This window comes from Tiliqua scincoides, chromosome 3 (genome assembly GCF_035046505.1).
Source record: "Tiliqua scincoides isolate rTilSci1 chromosome 3, rTilSci1.hap2, whole genome shotgun sequence".
NCBI lineage: Eukaryota > Metazoa > Chordata > Lepidosauria > Squamata > Scincidae > Tiliqua > Tiliqua scincoides.
In genome coordinates this window covers 225,619,138-225,640,600 of record NC_089823.1, presented here as the reverse complement: position 1 = coordinate 225,640,600, position 21,463 = coordinate 225,619,138, and the positions used below count along the sequence as shown (strand labels likewise).

The window sequence follows — 21,463 nt, the reverse complement described above, 5'->3', positions numbered from 1 at the left end:
AATTCTTCCTCCGTGAACTTAGACAAATATCTATTATAGGTAGGCAACCAAGAGTAAAGGAGAAGCTGTTAATCACATGGAATATATGACTATTTGAAAAGGGAATCTCACTTCATAGCAGTTAAGGTTTATGATCAGCTGCAGCAGAACTGTATTCAGACAATTTTTCCATCTGTTAAACATTAACAAGCAGTCAGTTTGTAACCAATTGGTATTTACTGAAAAATAACAGTCTTATAAAAATATCTTGTAAAGTTGGTGATTAAAACACATTGAGTGGTGCACACTTGCTTTCATGGGGTCTGCAGATTTTGCACACAATGTTTGTTTTATGCAAACAGATGATATAAACTGAAATTGTGCGGCTAAAGCTGTTTTTGGCTGTCATGTTTGCAGGCTGGTCACAATAAGTTTGCCTCTTGATGTGCATTTAAAACCATTTACGATCATAATTGTTTGCTGTGAAGCACACAAAGTCCTCTTTTTAAGGAAGCAGGATTGACAAAGGACTTCTCAAATCTAAACCATGAAATTACAATTTTGTTGCTAGAAAAGGGAGGAATGTAACCCTGAAGTAGTACTGTGTGAGCCATTGGAGTTTAATAGTAAGTGGAATGATAAGCTTTATTCTAGGATCAAAAAACCTTTCTGTTAAGATGACTGGAAGTTCATTCACACACCAAAAAGCATGAAAATTATAAGGTAAGGTGTCCACCTTATCTTCTCCACCATGTGAGCAGTAAGCACTTCCTACAGTCTTTAATATTTTAGTCGCTTACTACATAGCCTGTACCCACCCATACTTACTCTTGGTCTTCCAACCCAATCCTGTGTTTGTAAGATTGTAGGCAGCACTGAAGCCAAGACAAGCCAAGTTTAATAAAATACTGGCTTTTAAATTCTAAACTCTTAATTCTGACAGTTTAACTTTCCACATAATTTGTATGCCTGTGGAATTCTGGCTTGCAAAACAGAGTGCAAAACATTGAAATTGCCCCCTCAGTTCCTTGCAAGTCTCATTTAATATGTTGTTGCATGTTATGTAAAGACTAATGAGGAAGCTCTCTGGATGACGTGGTGCTTCAGGGAAGGTTTTAGTGAAGTAGTCATTACTTAATTCCATCTATTCTGCACCAGTAAAATCTCACTTGGAATATTGTATCTAGTTATGTAAGAAGGGGCTTGATACGTTGGGTGGGTTCAGGGGAAGGCAGCAAAGGTTGATGAGGAGTCTGGAAACCGTCCTTTGAGGAACAGTTAAAAGAACAGTTAAAAGAGCTTACCCCCAGGTATTTTAACCTGGGGAAGAAGAACCCTCCATGGAGATACGGTAGCCATCATCAAGTACTGTATCTGAAGGCAGAAGAAGGGGAGGACTTGCTTTCTGTAATTCCTGAGGAGAGCACTAGAACCAGTGAATATAAACTACAAGGAAGTAGATTAGGTTAGACATGATGAAGACTCTCCTAACTGTAAGCTATCTGGAACTGGAGCAGTCTGCCTTATGCAGTCGTGGGCTCTTACTGTTTGGAAATTTTTATGCAGAGGCTGAATGGCAACCTGTCAAGAATGCTATAGCAGTTGCCCTCACTGAGCAGGGGGTTAGGATTCTAGAATATTCCTGTCCACATACGCCAATAAAAAAATAGCTAATTGTATGAGAGCAGGACCTGACAGTTGGTTTTCAAACTTTGTATCCTGTTTATTCTTTTGAATCTAGTTGGTTTTTTTTAAAGTCCTAAATTAATGCTAATATTGAATGTTTATTCTGTCCTGAGTTGTTGTTTCTTCTTGTGCTGTGGTCTGCAGTTGTGCATGGGGAGTGCTGCATCCTGTGATGCGGGAGCAGTCATGGAGACTCCTCAAGGTAGCGGAACATGTGTTTCCTTACCTCGCAGATGCATTGTGGCTGCATCTATGCTGGAAAGTTGGATAGGATTGGGCCCTGCAAAGTTTTATAGGGAAGTTTTGACTTGGTTGTTGCTTACTTTGTACGTGGTTTTTCATTGTTTAATGCTTCCAAAGTATGCTACAGTGGTAAAGAATCTATCTATTTCATTTACAAGATATTGTACTAGAGATAGCAAGGACACTGAGGTGATGCCTGTTAAAGAACCCAACATATTTGCACCGTAACAAATCTTTGAGTTACCTAGAATATTTGGATGGTGGCAAGCTGCAGAAGATTTTTTTGTGCAAAGCTTGCTATTCTCTCGTGCACATACAGGAGGTGGTGTTTTGATACATACCATTGGAACAACTTGGGAATTATCAAGAGCGTTGCAGTTGTGGCAATTGTTTCTGCCTTTTTGTAAATTGATTTTTTCCATCTGTCTTATAGGTCAAAAAAATTTCAGTCCTTCATTGAGAGCTGCCTAGTAAAGAATCATGGCCAGAGACCCACCACTGAACAGCTGATGAAGCACCCATTTATTCGAGACCAGCCTAATGAAAGGCAGGTCCGCATCCAGCTCAAGGACCATATTGATAGGACTAAGAAAAAACGAGGAGAGAAAGGTAGGTGGAGAAGATTGTTCCTATCTCTCTCCGAGAGTGGTATTGTGTTGATCTGCACTTGTGGAATGTGACTGGTCATGCTTTCCTTTTAGCAACTTCTCCACGTTTACTGTATGGCAAGGAAATAAAAGCATGAGGAAAGGAGTCCATATCCCAGCATTTCTCTAGTGTAGATAAAATAAGGAAAAGCACCTTTGACTTACATGTCTATCAGCAAGGAAACATTCTATTTTGTACTTCCAGTTGCACAACTGGTCTCTTGAAAAGGCAAAGATGGGATTACTAACTCTCCAGGTTTAAACTGGGGTCTTCTTTTCAACAGAAGATAAATTTGTTGCTTTAAGTTTCCACGCATTAAATCAACTGATATAGTCAAGAGAGCAATGTAGCATGGTTCCTGGAACCCATAATGGTTGTCATGTGGACAAACCAGCTAATTAATTCATTTAGGTCATGTGGACAAAACAGCTAATTCATTGGTGTTTTGTTCTGCTATGCCTTTATAGTGCACTAGTATACTGTTATATAAGAGGAATTAAAAAAAATCCACCTCATTTATTACGTCACAGTGTTTAATGCCATGATAAGTAGTAAATGGATACGCCTTTTGAAAGAGCAGATTTTATATGTATTGAGCAGTCTCATAAAATGAGGATTTATTATCCAAAGAAACTTGCTCAATTAATTTGTTTCCAGCCTACCAAATTCAGAATGTAAATTTATAGAATTTCTTTAATGCCAGTAAAAATTCCGATAGAATGTTAAATTAGCACATCACTGTTTCTCTAATCTTTGCCATATGAATGCTTTTCTTGAAATAAAAGTAGATTATATCAGCACCATCACAAACAGATTCTAGTCTAGCATTAGATATGTTTTGTTTGCAAATGAAGGTTGCACCCCAGAGATATCAAGTAATTGGATAAAATGAGCCTTTCTTTTGCTATAATTCTGTTCGCACAATAAAAGAGTCTGCATTTGACCTCCTTCTGACTACTATCATAGGAAATGCAGCATAACATCATAACTGGACACTTATGCAGATTGGCTGGGAGGAAATATAAATATGATATTATGAACATGTGAGTCTGCCTCACAGCACAATTTACTGTGTATCTACTCAGAAGTAAATTCCACTGAGTTCGGTGGGACTGAACTACTAGGAAAATATGTATAAGATCACGTCCTTGTACTATATTCCACTCCAACTAGCAGAACCTGTTCAGGTTATTAGGCAAAGGTCTTTCCCAGCCGCCTTGCTAGAAGTCTACCTTACAGTGTTGTTGTAACAGTCATTATATTATCTATTTTATTGTTGTTCTATTTTATGTATTTTATGACTTTTAAATGTCAGCCACCTTGGGTGTCCTCAGAGCAGAAAGACGGATTAAAAATAAATAAAATCAATAAATAAAATAAACAGTCACAACAAGACAGTATACATGAAGTGCTTTGAGCATTTAAAAGCACTACATTAATATTAAGTATCATGATGATGATTATGGCTGTTAATTGGAAATGCCTTGCATTGAACCTGGACCTTTTCGTATGCAAAGCATTTTTTCTGCCACTAAGCTGTGGAGCCTCCCCTTAGTAAGAGCTAAAAAAATCTCATTTAACTAAACAGAGCAGTTCTGAAATGCTATTAAAATCTCAGTTTCAGAGCACACTGCATCTTCTTTCAGTCCTTTTCCTGATAGGCATACTGTATTTGATAATCAGCACACATACAAACACTATCCTAGAGATAAGTAGGAGCCTGTTGTTGATTTCCAGTGATTCCTTGTCCCAAGATGGAAAGAATCTTCTGGCTAACTGATCCTCAAGGCCCAGATGGTAGATTTTTTTAAATCTATGTGCTTGTTCTTTTGTACTCATAGTTACAGATTCTGTACAGATTATGAAATTCAGTCACTAACTTTTTAAGAACATAACTCAGCTCAAGAATATAATGCACTGTGTTGTGTTTTTTTTTTTTTTTTGCTTCTATTCAAATACAGCATCACATGGAATGCAGTAGGCTTTCAACACAATGTTCTTAGAGGTTGTTGATCTTTGTTTAAATTCAGACTTGTTTGGTGATTAGAGGCCAAGTAGGTCTTTGAGACAGTATTGATTTTTCCCCCTATGAGGTTTTTTAAAGAAAAGTTTCTGCTCTTGCACCACAACCCTGGGGCTTACATCTAGCAGAAAAATGAATGAGTTCCGAAAGGGGCGCTGACATTCAATTATATTTCTAGATGAGACTGAGTACGAGTACAGTGGAAGTGAAGAGGAAGAGGAAGAAAATGACTCTGGAGAACCCAGGTAATGAACACTTGTTCATTTCGGATTCTGCCCCTGCCTGTATTGCTCTGTGTAGCACTGCTCAAGACAAATAGAATTTAAGAGTGTAGCAGAAAGGTAGGTGAGTTTGTGGGCGATGAAGAGAGACGATATGTTGCCCTCCACAATTGGGGTGGAGAGGGCAATTCTCTCTACGGTTGGATCATCACATGCATTGATTCCTTCCTCTGACTTGTATCCCTCACTGCTGACTCAGGTCTGATGTACCAGGAACGTTCAGGTGTGTTAAGAGACTGGACTATTTTTTTCGGGATATGAGTTGTTCTTGCAGTGAAGTGATTATCCTACCATGACAGCAGACTGATGGCAAGTGAAGGAGCACCTTTCACAATCTAGTTTATTTTTAAAATCTCCAGAGTTTAAACCTGGAGCAAGTTCAGCTGCATGACCCAGACTCGAGGGCTGCTGAAGATATTTTGACAGCTCAAACAAGTGCCATTGGAGAGTTGCACTCCAAAACCCCTTGTGATGATGCAGGGTAACATACAATGAACACAGTAGTGCACAACTGAAGTGATGAAGAGGATGCTGGGGCACACCTCTCAGGTCTAATTGATATACATCAAGTGATAAGTTTTTTATGGATTGTACCACTTGTAAAGAGCTGGCATGTTTTAGTGAAGAAATCTCCATAAATATAGAAAACCTAGAAGAATAGACTGAACTCATCCCCCCCCCCCCAATGCTAGTTTTCTTCATACAAGAATTATTTGCAGGAGCAGTGGGAAAGTATTAAAATATGTCAGTTTTCACCAGCAGCTTAAAGAGGTACATCCCACAAGTAACGTTCTCACTGAATGGAGGGTCATTGTGGTTTTATTTCCTGTTCAATTACTGTAAACTAGATTGCTATGTTTTTATTATCTACTGCTGTATTTAGTGCTTTTGTTACTTATTGTTCTGCTTTTTAAAAAAACTATTATGGCTTTTCTCTTGTATTGCATTGTAAATTTTGCATTTTAATCCATGTTAGAGCCCCCTTGGGTATCCCATTTTTATGGGAGAAAAGGCAGGAAATAAATATTTTAAATAAATAAACTGGGCTTAAAACTGCCTGCAGAAGCCTTGAATTGTGGGGCTTTTTAGTCTGATCTAGAACTGGATGTTTCAGAAATCCCAATATCTGTGGTCTTTTGAAAACACATATTCTGTGTTACTTTAACAATGGTGTGTTTAAAATGAAAGTCCTCACATGGTTTCCCACATTGGTTCCCTAGAGCTAGAGATCTGTGTTAAAAAGTGAGTTAAGGAACCTCAAACTGCTGAAAGGATAAAGGACTATTACCCAGAAGCCCTCAAAATTATTACTGATCCAGAGACTAGGTTTGCATCTGTTCCAATTTCATCTTGTATGACTCCTTCCAGGATGTGATGCTGTCCTTGGTTGTTGTTTTTTTTTTTGTGATTTGGGTCTCAAATGCATATTTCTTTGGAGAATAAATGGTGGAAGCAGAATGTCTGGGTGATGTTTCAGGTGATATTGTTTTAATACTAAACCAATATCACCTGAAGCACCAGACATAATGTTTCCACCATTTTATTATCCAAAGAAATGTGTGTTTAGAACGTAAATCACAGAGCATGAGATACCAGAAATGATCTGTTAAATGAGAGAATATGACCTGCTGTTTTCATAGGGGCAAGATGGGCATGTAGACTAGTTTGTATCCTTTTAGTGTGATGTTGACTGCTGGAATTATATAGGGAATCTGCACAGCTGAAGAACCTTTGTGCAAATGTGCCCCTAGATTGACATACATTTTTTCCTTGTGAAGCTCCATCTTAAACCTGCCTGGAGAGTCAACATTAAGACGGGATTTTTTGAGACTTCAGCTGGCCAATAAGGAACGCTCAGAGGCACTCCGGAGGCAACAGCTGGAGCAGCAGCAACGTGAGAATGAGGAACATAAACGGCAGCTGTTGGCAGAACGACAGAAGAGGATAGAGGAGCAGAAAGAACAGAGACGAAGGCTGGAAGAGGTAACAGATGCGTGCTGGGCACAGGGGTTTCAAACAGTCATCCAGTGTTTAGCAGTTGCAATGAAGTTAGTCAAGATCTTCAGTTATCTTTTGGATACTTGTGGATGTTCAGTTTGGACCTCATTCTATAGCTATATTTGCACTAATTAGTTCTAGGTTCTGTGCTGAGAATGAGTTTTTGCACACCAAGTATATTCTTATATTTGTGCTTATTTCAAGTGGTTCATTCTGCTTTCTGAAGTTTGGTTTTCAGTTAAAAGCCATTTCTACCCAACGTTGCATATATGCAGCAGGGATCAAATGTGTGCACCTGTGAGCTGGACTGAAATGGATGAATGTAGCCATACACCAAAAGCCTCCTAAGATGCTCTGGAGCCAGTTGGTCAGGACGGGCATGGGAAGAATGGGGCAGGGAGGGGAGCTGTTGAGGCTGGAAAGGGGGGTTATTGGCAGCAGCAACAACACTGCTATTCTGTCCCCCTTCCCAACTTCAATCCACCTTCCCAGATCCTCGCAGATTTGTGACAGCAAAATCACTGGCTCAGGTTTGAGTAAGAACATAAGAACAGCCCCACTGGATCAGGCCATAGGGCCATCTAGTCCAGCTTCCTGTATCTCACAGCGGCCCACCAAATGCCCCACAGTAGACATAACAGAGCAGTGGAGGTTTACCCCTTATCAGGGAAACCAATGTTCCCTTACCTGGAAGAGACCTCCAGGACTGGCTCACCCCCTGTAGAATGCAGAACCAAAGTTATATTTCTGGTGTCTACCTCCCAACTGGGGCTGATGGATGGACTCAGGTTTATAATCTGAGAGCCCAATCCTATCCTCCCCCCCCCACCAATGCAGCCATGCCAAAAAGATGTGCACTGTATCCAGTGGGGGGAGCACCTCGGAAGTGAAAAGGGGAATTATTTCCCCTAACTCAGGGGTTGGCAACCTTAAACACTCAAAGAGCCATTTGGACCCATTTTCCAGAGGGAAAAAAACTTCGGGAGCCACAAAACCCTTTTGACACCTAAAATGAAGATAACACTGCATATATAGTTTTTTTTTCACCTTTATGCTCTTATAGGTCCCATTTTTATAAAGTAGCCCCCTCTTGTAGCTTTTAGTTAGTTTTATCATACATTCTTGTCCTGTGTTTTCAGACACCTGGTCCTCTATGGTGTTTTGCCTGATTCCAAGGCCATTCTCTGCCTGGAGAATTATGCCCACTTTAAGCAAATTAGCTCCCCTTTCCCCCAACAAATGACCCTGGTTCTGCCCTGCAGTCCTGCTGGACCCCACCTCCAGGGTAGCTCCCCTGTTCAACCTGCAGAGGTCCTCTCTCCTGCCAGCAGCCTCCCACAACTACAGCAGACCCTGGATCGTCAGCAGGTCTTGGGCACAGCAGCCGCACTTCAAACTCCAGTGTCTCTAGCAGTCCCTTAGTCACAAAGTCAGTCAGAGTATCCAGGGCAGAGTCCAAAGTCAATAAGCCAAGTCACAGTCCAAGGTCAGATTCCAAAGTCAGTCAAATCAGTCAGAGTATCCAAGTCAAAGTACAAAGTCAATAAGCCAGGTCAGATTCCAAAGTCAACCTGCACTCCTTCTACAACCCACAAACCCTTCCTGCCTCAGGTGCTCTTATATCCCTGAGGGCCCTATTGACTTCAAGTGGCTGCAGCTGTGCAGCACACTCTGCTGGATGCCCAGGCTTACCCTTAAAGGGGCCACTGCTGACACCACATCTACCTCCTCACCAGATCTTCCTCGATTCCAATACAAGTGGGGGGGGGGAGCAGATCTCTATACAGACCAGTGCAAAAACAGGGGAAAGGTGTGGGGGAGGGAAGATCAATATATAGATATCACAGCAAGACCATTGCAAAACCCCTTGCACACAGAACCAACAGATGGAAGTTGGGGGGGGGCAGATCTCCATACATACCAGTGCAAAAACAGGGGGAAAGGTAAGTCAGCCCCAGTAGAGTCAACGGGGCTTCATCTCAGGGATGCATGGACAGGAGTGCAGCCTGCGAGTGGCTCCTCTCCCTGTCTACTCAGAAGTCAGCCCCAGTAGAGTCAACGGGACTCACTCCCAGGGGAGTATATATACACTGCATATATAGTTTGCGCTCCCCTCTTATAGGTCACAGTTATATAATACACTTCCCTCTTCTAGGTCCCACTAAAAATCAGGTCCAGACCCACAGTTGGAAAACAAGTTTTAGATTGTGCACAGGTGAACTGCTTGTGAAGGATACTGTCATTCTTTACTGTCATTTACTTCTGTACTTCTGTAAATGCCTTTCCACACAATACTACCTCTGAACAAGACCACTTAGTACTACTTAACACTGTTCACAAAGGTGCTCCTGAACAAACAAGCTAAGAGTTCAAAACTGCATAAAATAAAAGGCATACTAACAGTGATTACTTCCCAACAATGAAATATGCTTTGATGCTACATATACAGTATGTTACACATACAGTATACAAACATATACAGAATACCATCTGGTGCAGGGGTCTCCAAAACCCTTTCAAGTTTCCAAGTGAAGGAAATGGAGCGTGTGAGTGAGTGACGGGGGAATGCTGAGTGGGCAGCTTGAAGGCTGTAATCCTGGGCACCCGTTCCTGGGAGCAAGCACAATGGGACTTACTTTTGAGGAGACTCGCACAGGAGAACTGAGCAGCTGCACAGGAAATGGGGCAGAGAGGGCGAGTAAGCGATGGGGGAATGCTGAGTGGGCAGCTTGAAGGCTGTAAATCCTGGGCACACGTTCCTGGGAGCAAGCACAATGGGACTTACTTTTGAGGAGACACGCACAGGAGGACTGAGCAGCTGCACTCAATTGCTTGCTTTTGCGCTGCGGCTCAGGCAGGAGGGAATGGGCGATGCGGGCTCTTTGGGCAGGAGCTGCTCCGCCAGCCCGTTCGCGCCCTCTCCTATGGGGCGCAGCCGCAGGATGCGTGGGAGCTGCGCTAGTGCGCTCAGGCTGGTGAGGGGCAGGTGCGTTGCGGGAGGGGTGAGCCCCTCCCTCCCACGGGTTGGCCCTGCACGGAGCCGCAGCAGAAGGCTGAAAGAGCCGCTTGCGGCTCCAGAATGGCAGGTTGCCGACGCCAGCCCTAACCCCTCCATAAGCCCTTCTACCGCCACTGGATCTCCTTGGACCTATGCCAGTTTATTAGCTGGTGCCAGATCAGAGGAGAAGAAAGGGTGAGCAGCCTCGAAAAGGAGGGGATAGGAACTGGCAAGGACTGTTGCTGCTGGATCTGCCCCTTCTACTGCCTCCCCACCTCTATTCTTCCCCCTCTACCCAGTTTTACCCCCTGCCCCCAACCACTTACTTACCAGTAGCAACAGCCAGTCCAGATCTTTCTGTTGCGTGCAATACCTCTGCGACCTGTCCAGCGGTGGGACTAAAGCATGAAGCTCAATGCGTTTTCATAAGGCTGTTTACAAAAGCTGTAAAACAAACCCCATCACCAGAATGCTAGATCAGGCAGCTGGAAGGTGGCATAGGATTCGGCCATGAGAATGGTGTTCCAGTTGAATAATAAATGAGATGGATAACTGTATTGCCCATGTTAAAAGCAATGCTGCCTTGGAAAAAAGGCCAGATATGAATGCCAGAATAATGAAAATATATATATAAACACCATTTAGCACATTTCAGGTGTTCAAAGGTGTTCATTCTCCCAATAGACAGACCAGTGAGGTCTCTCAATTATGACAGACCAGTGAGGCAAAAAGCCCTTGCCCTGGCTCATTGAGTTACGGACATTCATGTTAGGGACAGCTGTGTCGGTAGCATTTTTTTTTTAACATGGGCCATATAGCTATCCATCTCATTTATTATCCAGCTGCAATTCTTGATTCTGCATGAAGTTCACATGTTAGTCCCACTCAGTGCAGAGACTGCTGTCAGTTTGTGGAATCAAATGAGGCTATTGTTCTGTCACTGAAGAACATGCTGACAAAGAGTGGCCCTTTTATGGTTGCTTTTGTATTTCTCTCAGAGCCACTCAGATCGAAGTCATCCCATCCCATTCAAACATATAATTAGCCGTCTGTGTCAAGAGGGCTCTGGACAAAGGTTTTGAACAAATGGACCTCCCAGTTACATGCCTGTTATATTCAGTCATTAAGTTGCCTTTTTGGCTCTCTGGGTTTCTGTGCAATGGACAATGAAGCACCAGGCTCATAATTTAGGCATGAAAGAATTCCAAGCAGATGATCTTGTACCACACGGGAAATGAATGGCCCTTTTCCAGCACTATTGTTCTGCAGTGACCTCCAGGGTGAAGAAGAGAAGGCAAAGCATATATCATCCAGTATTGTTCAGTCTGGCAAATAGAGGAGGGTTGCTTCGGGTAATGCTTTGCGTTGCTGTGATGTTTACCACAATACAGAAAGCTCTGTAAACTCTGTAGGTGTTTTGCCTTCCCTGCCTACCCTTGACAGCCATCCCTACAAACAGAACCCTGTATTGTGTTTCAAACATAGGGTTTTTATTAGCAGCTTCAGGGACGGGTGTAATGGAGTTGGGGAACGGCGGCAACAGGGGCGGGGTGGGTGGATCGGACCGGGGAGAGGACAGGATCAGCGGCACCAGCAGACACCATATTCAGTCCCTTTCCCAAACTTGATCCACTGACACAGATAAACTCAGACTAGTGCCAGCTATATTATGTCCCTTGATCTCGAGGAGGCGTTTCACCTGCTAAACGTCCCCTGCGGTACGCAGCATAGCCCATGCTGGTGCTGCTGCATCAACACGGGGAAGTTTAGGTAGGATTGGGATGAAAGAGTATGACTGCAGAACAATAGTAGTAGACACAGGATTTGCTGCAATATTGTAATGACACAGTGCCTGCTTGTGTAGGCAACAGTTCCCTTAAAACAAGCTTCTGGATCAGGCTTGGGACTGCTTATGGCTCCAACAGCACTATATGTCATGTTGTGTTCCAGTCATCCTCATTTCTATGATGTCATTATTAATCCCAGATTTAGTCCATGCCATCTCTAGTTAAGTAGCACGTTCTGGCATGAACCTTACCTGAGACATTGGGGAGCCTCTACCAATCAGAGTAGACAGTACTGAGCAAGATGGACCAATGGTCAGACATGGAATAAGGCAACTTCCTATGTCCCTGTATGTTGCCCCTTAAGCCATTTCTGCACAATGTACAAATGTGTACACCTGTGGACTAGGCAAAAATGGGTTAATAAAGGAATGCGGGGAACCTAAATCTTACTGCTTACAGCTGGAGCTAATTGAAATTGGTCAATGAACAGAAGCGAGCTTTAGGACCAATTCCTGACCACCTACTAATGTTAGCCACCAAAAGACAGCTTGCTGACTTCTTCCACTGGACACAACCAGCAACACAGAGTAGTACAGACTTGCTTCTCTGCCAGTTTTGCTACTTTTAAATGGAGAGGGAAAGTAAGTGCCATTTCACTTGAGATGTTATCTGTGACAAATATTCCATTAGTGGAGGCCCTCGTGGTGTGTGAGTGACAGTGTCTCCGGCTCAAATATGTTGGCCAGCTCAAATGCATCTGCTAAAGCAAAGGAAGATGCCATCCAGCTCAAAGTTGCTGGTTTAGCATCCAGTCGCCTATCTTGTCCTTTCAGCTGCTGTGTTCAGCCACAACAAATGCTTTCTTTAGGAAACTGGTGGTTTTCTAAAGATGCTGAATAAGAACATGACAGTGAAAGTGTCCAACTTCTGGGTTGTCATAGCCGAATAAATGATCTGACAGTTTGCAGGTTACACAGTGGAAGTTTAATGAATAGTAAATAAATTTTGAAAAGACTAAGCAGCCAGGGTAAGTGGCATAATAATGCCAGGGTACGGTGGAGAGAATGGGAGACAAGCCTATACAGAATAAAATGTAGTAAACAGGAAGATGGGAGCCTGCAGTTCTTTCTTAGTTGATGTTTAGAAGGCTTCTAAATTAAAAATTGAACTGCTGCAGTCAAACAAATCTATATAAGCACATAGACAAGGTTAGTGACCCAGCAGGATATTCTTTTGCAGTTCTGTCCTCCCCCACATTGTTGAAAAGGCAAGACTTTTTCAATTAAATTACTTTAAATGTAAACTGAAAATGGAGTTGTTTCGTCACTATTTAGTGAAAGTTTTAAAAAAATCTCCCATGTTTTAGAATATTTTTCCTGTTTTTATAATGGTTGCGAAGGCCAGCAAGTGCACAGGGGACCAATGATGGTCCTCATACAACAGTTTAAAGATTGCTACAGTATAATATAAGCAGGCATGAGCCAAAACTGTAGAGACTGTTTATGAAACATTGTATCCCCTTGAAATGTAATCTCTTTTGGGGGAAAGGATGTGAAAATGGGAGCACAGATTCAGCATTCCTTGTGGCACCCCTGTGGTACCTGTCATTCAGGCAGTGGCACATTAGAAAAGGAGCTCATTGCAATCTGAAATAGCTTCAGCAACATGTCTTTATTTATTTATTAAAGCCCTTCATCCTTGTAACACTGATGTTGTTATGCAGCCAATGCAATTTGGCTATGTGATGAAGCTACTGAAGGCATACAAAGCTAATTCAGAGTGATGGTGTTGCCTTTACTCTGAACTAGCTTTGTTTGTTTTCATTGACATCATCATGTAGCAGACAACAAGAACATCTTGTTAATGAAAGGAATCTTGCTGAAGCTGCAGGCAGAATATGTCATTGAAGGGCTGCAAAGGGCCTGCGAACAGTAGCAGACTAATAAAAAAGAGTGGAATTTAAGGGATATATTTCAGGCTTGCCCAATGCCCTCTCTTCCTGCTGAAAAAATATTGGTCCTGAGACATTCAGCTCAGAGCTCTATAAGAACATAAGGAGAGCCCCACTAGATCAGGCCAAAGGCCCATCTAGTCCAGCTTCCTGTATCTCACAGTGGCCCACCAAATGCTTCAGGGAGCACACAAAACAATAAACACAACCTGCATCCTGGTGCCCTCCCCTATATCTGAAATGCTGAGGTAGCTTAAAATCAGGAGCTTGCACATACCTATCATGACTTGTAACCCATGATGGATTTTTCCTCCAAAAATTTGTCTAATCCCCTCCTAAAAGCATCCAGGCAAGATGCCATCACCACTTCCTGTGGCAAGGAGTTCCACAGACTAATTACAGTGTAGGTAAAGAAATATTTTCAGTAAGTGGGAAAAGTCATGCTAAGTGAAGAAATGAGAGATATGGAAGAAAATGCCACCTCATTTAATTCATCCATCTCATTGTAAATTATGGATATTACTAAACAGGAAATTGAGGATTCGTTCATTCATTCACTGAAGGTTTCACATAACTATCTATAATGTGTTTTTTTTTAAATTCACAGTTTATTTTGCTCAATAAAAGCTTCCATTTCCAAGTATTACACTCATTGAAAATAGTTCCTTCTCTTCATTGAGTGATTTACTGCATTAGTTAACATCTCAGTGGGAATAGCATATCATTAATACCCCATTAGTTCTATAATAAAAATGCACTAAAACAGCAAACATTGCGTAGAAAGACATGTTTGGGTAATGGAGGTAGTAGTACTGGAAACAGAACAGCATTGCTCCCATGCATCTCTGAGGTGAATGATTGAGGCTATGTGTAATGATCGAGGTTACACATAGAAATAGTTTATGAAAATAGACCACGGTGTCAGCCTTGGGGGTCTGATGTCTTATCGCAGTCGGTAACACACAGGAAACAAAAATACACCATATGCTTCCCCATGCTGAAGTTTGAAATTTGTTTGGAATCCTTGTAACCATAGCCTGACAAGGATGTGGAGTAGTGTGTTGATTGGGGAACTGTCAACCAATTCTTTGATTAATCACCTGTCTCTTAATGGATTAATCAATTACAGTATTTGCATATTTTAAAAAACTTCAATAAGTATTTTTGGAGGGAAGAGCGTACAATTTAATGAATAATAATGATCTGTCTTGTTGCTGACTTTCTACAAGTAATAAATAAAAACTGTGATGTGTGTGCTGCTTTGGTTGGCAACCTTCAGTCTCGAAAGACTATGGTATAAGCCTACAGCACCCAGTATTCCCAGGCGGTCTCCCATCCAAGTACTAACCAGGCCTGACCCTGCTTAGCTTCCAAGATCAGACGAGATCGGGCATGTGCAGGGTAACACGGGTACCAATTATAAAAGACAGGGTCCTGCCCCAAGGAGCTTGCTTCAGCATAGGGAGACAACAGAGGAAGAAGAGGAAAATGGAGGCAGGGGAAGAATTTGTGATTATTTCAATGACATGTTCTTAGGCTTGGTTATAATAGGTATTTTCATTATTCATTACAGGTTACAAGTCATAGTAGGTATGTGCAAGGCAGGTATGTTTTAGAGGCAGGCTGCCTCTGATTGCCAGATGCAGGGGAGGGCACCAGGACGCAGGTTGTGTCTGTTGTCTTGGGTGCTCCCTGGGGCATTTGGTGAGTCACTGTGAGAAGCTGGACTAGATGGGCCTTTGACCTGATCCAGCAGGGCTCTTCTTATGTTCTTATTGAGACTAGGGGGTTATACCAAAGGCTTCACAGAAAAGATGGATTTAAGGAGGAATCAGGAAATTCTTCCTCCTCCCCCCCCCCAGTGCAATGACAGCCAAAACCAAGATAACAACGCTCAGCCTCAAAGAGTAAAATTTGATCTCTCTGATTAAAATTAGCCCATTCTTATTTCCCCCCCAGTTACAGCCTTGTAGTCATAATGTTGACTGATAGTATTTTAAGTCTAGCTGTCACTAGAGCTTTGTCTGAAGCCATTACATTCTTTCAGAATGACCTGAGCCATAACAAATCATATGGTCTTGATGACAAGGGTGCATCATTTTCAAGGATCATAGTTTCATCCCAAAAAATATTTCTGCTAAACCAAATTGCCAGGTGAATGCAAAGGAACCCACTTTCTTCTGGTCCTTCCGAGCCAGGGCTTCTCTCTGGTGGTGTTGCATGTGATAGCTATAAGACTTGGTCTGACCCTAGTAAGGTGAAGAGCAATCATGTTGCTCTCATTTGGAGAGATGACCAAACCCTGTTTACTTCCTTTGCCGCAGCAATTTTCCCTGCATGTTACAATGCAGAGCAACCAGATATAAAACCAACAGCGCTCTATTCCTGCTATAGCTGCCTAGGCCGTTGAGTGAGTCTTGTCCCTGTAAGCACAAAAAAAGGATGTACACTTCCTTATGGGCCAGTTTAATTTAGACTGTCCAGATTATGAAACCTTGAAACTATGAGACACAGTTGAAAGAAAAAGATGTAATGGAGGTTGTTCAATTTGCTCCACAGAATATCTGCTTTGGTATGAGGAGACAGATGGGTTTGTGTTTTTCTTGCCATCAAATTCTTAATTATAATAAAAACCTAGCTGCCAAATTCTGCAAAGTCATTCACTCTTAAGGGTAACTCTGTAAAAATTGTTTGGCAGCTGGGAGGCAGATACAGCGTGCTTGAGGCACTGGAAAAGTTAAAGGGCTTGCTTTGAAAGCTCTCTTGGCTTTGCACTGCTGGCTTAGCAGGTCAGACTGAGTAACCTGCAGCATAAGATTTAAATCGGCCTATAAACTGCAGTTAGTTGATAGGCTTGTCCCCAGGGCACCCTTGACTGGAGTTAGTTAAGGATGCGCTAGCAATTATGCTGGTTTTTGTTATTGATATATTTTCAGTGCAAATAGCAAATGTCTTGAGCCAGCCTTGCCAAACAGATTTATTTTTGGCAGGGAAGAGAGGAAATGTACCCAGTGTCTAGCAAAATGGCTTATATACGTTTTATGTATGATTGCGCATTGGTTATGCCTGGTGTAACTTCTGCTTGGAATCAGTACTGTTGCAACTTAAGTAACATCTTGGCTTCTGTTTCATTCATGGAGTGTCAACACTCCCAAGGCTGTGCTACCCAGATCCTTGTATGTAACGGTTTGTGTGTTCTTATATTTTATTCTTGGAATTAGAGCTGATACCAAATATGAATTCAGTTTGAGTGCTGAGGGGAATTCAGTTCCTGGCAAAGACAGGATTTAAAACTAGGACTGAACTCAAACTGTGTGTGTTCAAAGAACGCCTCTGCACTTGTTGAAAATGGTGCCCTGGTGGTGCTGTTCTTTTTCCCCCCTCTGTCCTCATTTGTCCATGTTGTCATTTAATACTGTTGTCCATGACACTCATGTGGTTTTGTTGATGATGTCGCAGTGCTGTTCTGAAATGCTAATGTCATGGATGCTCAAAATTGAAAAAATGTGGGCTATGTAAAATTTAATGGTAGTGTGGGCAAATTAGAACATGGACAGTGAGGCCATTCCTAACATCAAGTATGAGTGTTTTAAAATGGCAGTAGCCTTATATACAACCCAGTATCTTAACCAGTAGCAATAGGGGAAAAATAACTGTCGGCATAAGCATAGTTTCTTAAAACCATACCTCAAATAGCCCTGTGCTTTTCTTGGGAGAGTTCTAAATCATTGGATCTATAAAACTTGTTCTGTTGGTCCAAAGAACAAATGATTGGTATCGCTGGTAATGTCATGATTAAATTCCCTAGTTTGGTAAGGGCATCTCTATCTGGCATCTCATGCATTTCTGTTGAAGTAAACATGCTCAGAATCTTCATGTGAATTTGACTGCATATGTATCTTTGCATATGAATGTATTCAAATGTATATTATGCAGCAACCTGATTACAAGACCTTCTGGAGCCTGCTTAACAAGGATTTCTTAATGATGGGATCCATCCCCTGATGTTGAAGAAATCTCTAATTCTAAATTATTAATTTTTAGAAGTATTTAGTCATCGACAAAGCAGGGGCCTTAATTAAAATTTAAAATCTTGTCTACTGGGAAATTGAATATTCAAATTTAATTGGCAGGGTTCTTTTTTTCAGGAGTTTAATAAACCTATGAGGAAGGCTATCCTGCCCATGGGGTGGGTTCATGCAACTGAGTCTTTCTATTTCCTTAAAAGTAATTTTTGGCGCATTGCATCATGTTGGAGATCTAGGTAGGAATGGCAATGGGAAGAGCCTAAAACACCTAGTGAATTTGTGAGCAATCATTTTGTTTAGAGGGCTGTTTAAAAATTGTGTGGGCTTCTAATCCAAAATAGGCTGCATGCTCTTGCGACCTTACTTTTAAAAAATGAATTGCATAAATTTGCTTTTAAATGCATTGACTGTACTTGACACAGTTCTCTGTGTTTTCTTACATGCTTATGCAGGTTTGGCTTCTAAGGGTCACCACTATAGAGCAGCTAAAATAAAATTGATAGCAGATCTGTTATTCTAGGAGTTCAATTATGGTTGTTTTAGTATTTCTTCCATGTTTTGACAGAAAGAGCTGTCAAAGCAGCTTACATAAAAAGCATAAAGCACAAACAAAGTGGAAAAATAAAATTGTACCACTGAATCATAGTGTTTGAAAGGATCTTCAAGGCCATCTAGACCAACTTCCTGCTTGAAGCAAGAAGATCCTCTCTCGAGCATCTTCAAAAGGTACCTGTGAAGCCTCTGCTTGAAGATCTCCAGTAAGAGAGAATTCACCACTTCCCTTGGGAATAAATTCCACTGTCGAACCTCTTACTGTTAGGAGCGTCTTCCTGATATCCAACCATAATCTCTTATTTTGCAGCTTAAGCAAAATCTAGTTTTACTTTCTGGGATAGTAGAGAAAAAAATTACCCTCTTCCCTGTGACCACCTTTTAAGTATTTAAAGAATACTATTGTGTGCTCCTTCAGGGCCCAATCCTATCCAACTTTCCAGCACCAGTGCAGCAGCAGTGCAGCCCTGAGGTAAGGGAACAAGTGTTCCCATACCTTGAGGAGGCCTCTGTGACTGCCTCTCCACCACAGGATGCAGTGCACACCCCTTTGGTACAGCTGCACTGGATAACTGGATAGGATTTGGCCCTCAGTCTTCTCTTCTCCACTCTAAACATACCAAGTTCCCTGACCCTTTCCTCACAGGACCTGTTTTCCAAACCCCTGATCATTCTTGCTGCCATTCCTTGAACCTGCTCCAGTTTGGCTGCATCTTTCTTAAAGTGTGGCAACCAGAATTGGACACAGTACTCTTGATGAGGTGTGACCAGCGTGGAGTACTGTTCATGATTTGGAAGCTATGGTTCTATTAGTGCAGCCTAAAATATCATTAGCCTTCTTTGCAGCTACATCACACTGCTGCAATGAAGTATATGTTCAGCGTGTGATCCACTGCAACACCAAGATCCCCTTTGCACATTATACTTACAAGCCGTGTATTGCCCATTCTATACCTGTGCCTTTTTTTGTTGTGTTTTTTCCAAAGTGCAGGACCTTGCATTTGTCCCAGTTGAACTTCATGGTGTTCATTTCAGCTCAGTATTCCATTCTGTCCATTCTGTCAAGGTCCTCATTAATGCTTTTACTGCTTTCTGCAGTGTTAGTTACTCCTTGCACTTAGTGTCATCTGCAAATTTGGTAAGGCTTCCTTTTATCCCTTTATCCTCTTCTTCTTTAGCGTTTCTCCCATGTGGTGGTGGGGTCCACTAGCTTTTATCCCTTTATCCAAGTCATTGATAAAAGATGTTGAAGAGAAATTGGCCCAAGACAGAGCCCTTGGAAACTCCACATGAGACTGTCCTCCAAGTTGATGAGGAGCCATTGATGAGCACTCTTTGTGTACAGTTGTCCAGCCAATTGTGGATCCATCTAATATTTGTATCATCTAGCCTAGCAGTTCCTAAACTTTTCATCACTGCAACCCACCTCATGATCCGCAGTGGCTCACATCACAACGATCAAATCTGCCCCTGAAAGCCTTACTTTCAATCCCTGAAGGCTGCTTCCAGGTTGTACTGGCCCACAACCCACTCCATTTGCCTCCCCGGGCCTAAGAATGCCTCCAGAATGCGACAGGAAGTCATGGAAGCAAACTGAAAGTAGCTTCCGGCTGTGTCTGGGAGGCATTCTGAGACCTGGAGGGGCCAGTGGAGTGGGATGTGGGCCAACGCGACCCAGGAACAGCCTCTGGAGACTCCAAAAAAGGCTTTTGGGGTAGATTTGAGCATTGGGTCACAATCCACTATACCTAAGGTTGCAACCCACAGTTGGGAAATGCTGATCTAGCCCATACTTTACTAACTTGCTAAACAAGATGTTGTAGGAAACCTTGTCAGATACATTATTGAAACGAAGAGAACTTACATCCACAGCAGTCGCACCATTTACTAAGCTAGTGACCCAATCGAAAAAGGAGACCCAATCTCCCAAGATAGAGAGAGGGGAGAGAGAAAGGCAGAGTAAAATGCCATAAATAAATATTAAGATTTATTTTGACAAATCCATTTTGGCTTCAATCACTGCATGGATATCTGGATGTGTGCAGACTGATTGTTTTATAATTCTACTATCTTTCCTGGTATTGAAGTCAGACTGACAGACCTGTAATTTCCCAGGTCCTCCATTTTCTCCTTTTTGAAGACTGGAACAACACCAGCCCAATCGCTCTCCCCCCCTTCCAGAATTTCACAAAGATAATTGACAGAGGTTCTGAGAGTACATCAGCAAGTTCTTTAGTACTAGTCTAGGATGCAGTTTATCTGGTCCAAAGGACTTGAATTCTTTTAGGTCAGTTAGGTAGTTAGTAACCAGCTCTCTGTCAATCCTAATCTGCATACCTGTCCTATTCTCAGTTACTCTACTTTTGTGGACACACACACAGAGTTAGCATAAACATTTACACAATCTCTTTTTTGGGAGAAGATGGATACTAAGTAAAAATCAACCAGTTCCACCTCCTCTTTGAGTAACCAGTCATTCTCTCTAATAATTCTCACATGACTCAGTTACTCTTTCAATTCCCAAGTGAGTCCATTTTAGCAATTCTGAACTGCTGTTCTTCAGAATTTTTTTTCTAAAGATGTGTCCCAGAGGCTTTTGCCTTCATATAGCTTCCCTCATTAATATTTAAGACCTGTCATTACAAATGTGGTATGAAGAATCTCCGTTTGTGCCTTGTAACAAGAAAGCAAAAAGGAAGACGGTGAAAGCTTTTCCCCTGAAGCATCACCTATGAAGTTGTGTAAATAACCTCATAATGAAATGGTGGTCATGTTCCTGTGAATAACACATCTGTGTTCTGTGAGCATAACCCAGTAGACCCAAAACCAAGGCAAAGCAAAGTTTTCACAGAGAAGCAAAGAAGGAGATGGTTATGAAGGAAAGAAAGTTAGGGAAGGAAGTGGTATCTTTATTTTATTTCCTTTGTATGTGTTCCTACTCATTCCAATTTAGTGACTAGAATAAAACAGGTTCAGTATTTTGAGAGCCATCCAATGATCCCACCTGGAGTGTTTGGAAATGGCTGTTGCTTTGGCAAAGCCACTGAAAAATCTGTTTGGGGCCAAACTCTTTGTGCGCTCTATTGTTCTGCTAGGCAGTTGTCTGCCGGTTACATAAGCGGAAAAACAAAAAAGTGTATGTCTTTGTGATACTACAAACACACGCATAGCAGACCTGAAAAGAACAATATGAATTGTGATATGTGTGTTTATTCAAAATGTAACAAACACTAAAACAACAGGAAAAGAGTAATCCTATGGAGAAGAAAATTGTAATAAGAACATAAGA

General features: G+C 41.9%; 1 protein-coding gene and 1 pseudogene across 3 annotated transcripts in view; one reads left to right on the top strand and one right to left on the bottom strand.

Moving 5' to 3' along the window:
• The window catches only part of TNIK (TRAF2 and NCK interacting kinase), a 292,122-nt gene that overhangs the window by 197,145 nt on the left and 73,514 nt on the right, over positions 1 to 21,463 (top strand). For all 3 annotated transcript variants that reach the window (XM_066621727.1, XM_066621728.1, XM_066621726.1), the window contains exons 10-12: positions 2,342 to 2,517; positions 4,758 to 4,824; positions 6,639 to 6,843. In XM_066621727.1, the coding sequence (XP_066477824.1) occupies positions 2,342 to 2,517; positions 4,758 to 4,824; positions 6,639 to 6,843 (448 nt within the window). The remainder of the gene's footprint in view (positions 1 to 2,341; positions 2,518 to 4,757; positions 4,825 to 6,638; positions 6,844 to 21,463) is intronic.
• LOC136646147 (5S ribosomal RNA) lies at positions 14,894 to 15,012 on the bottom strand (annotated as a pseudogene).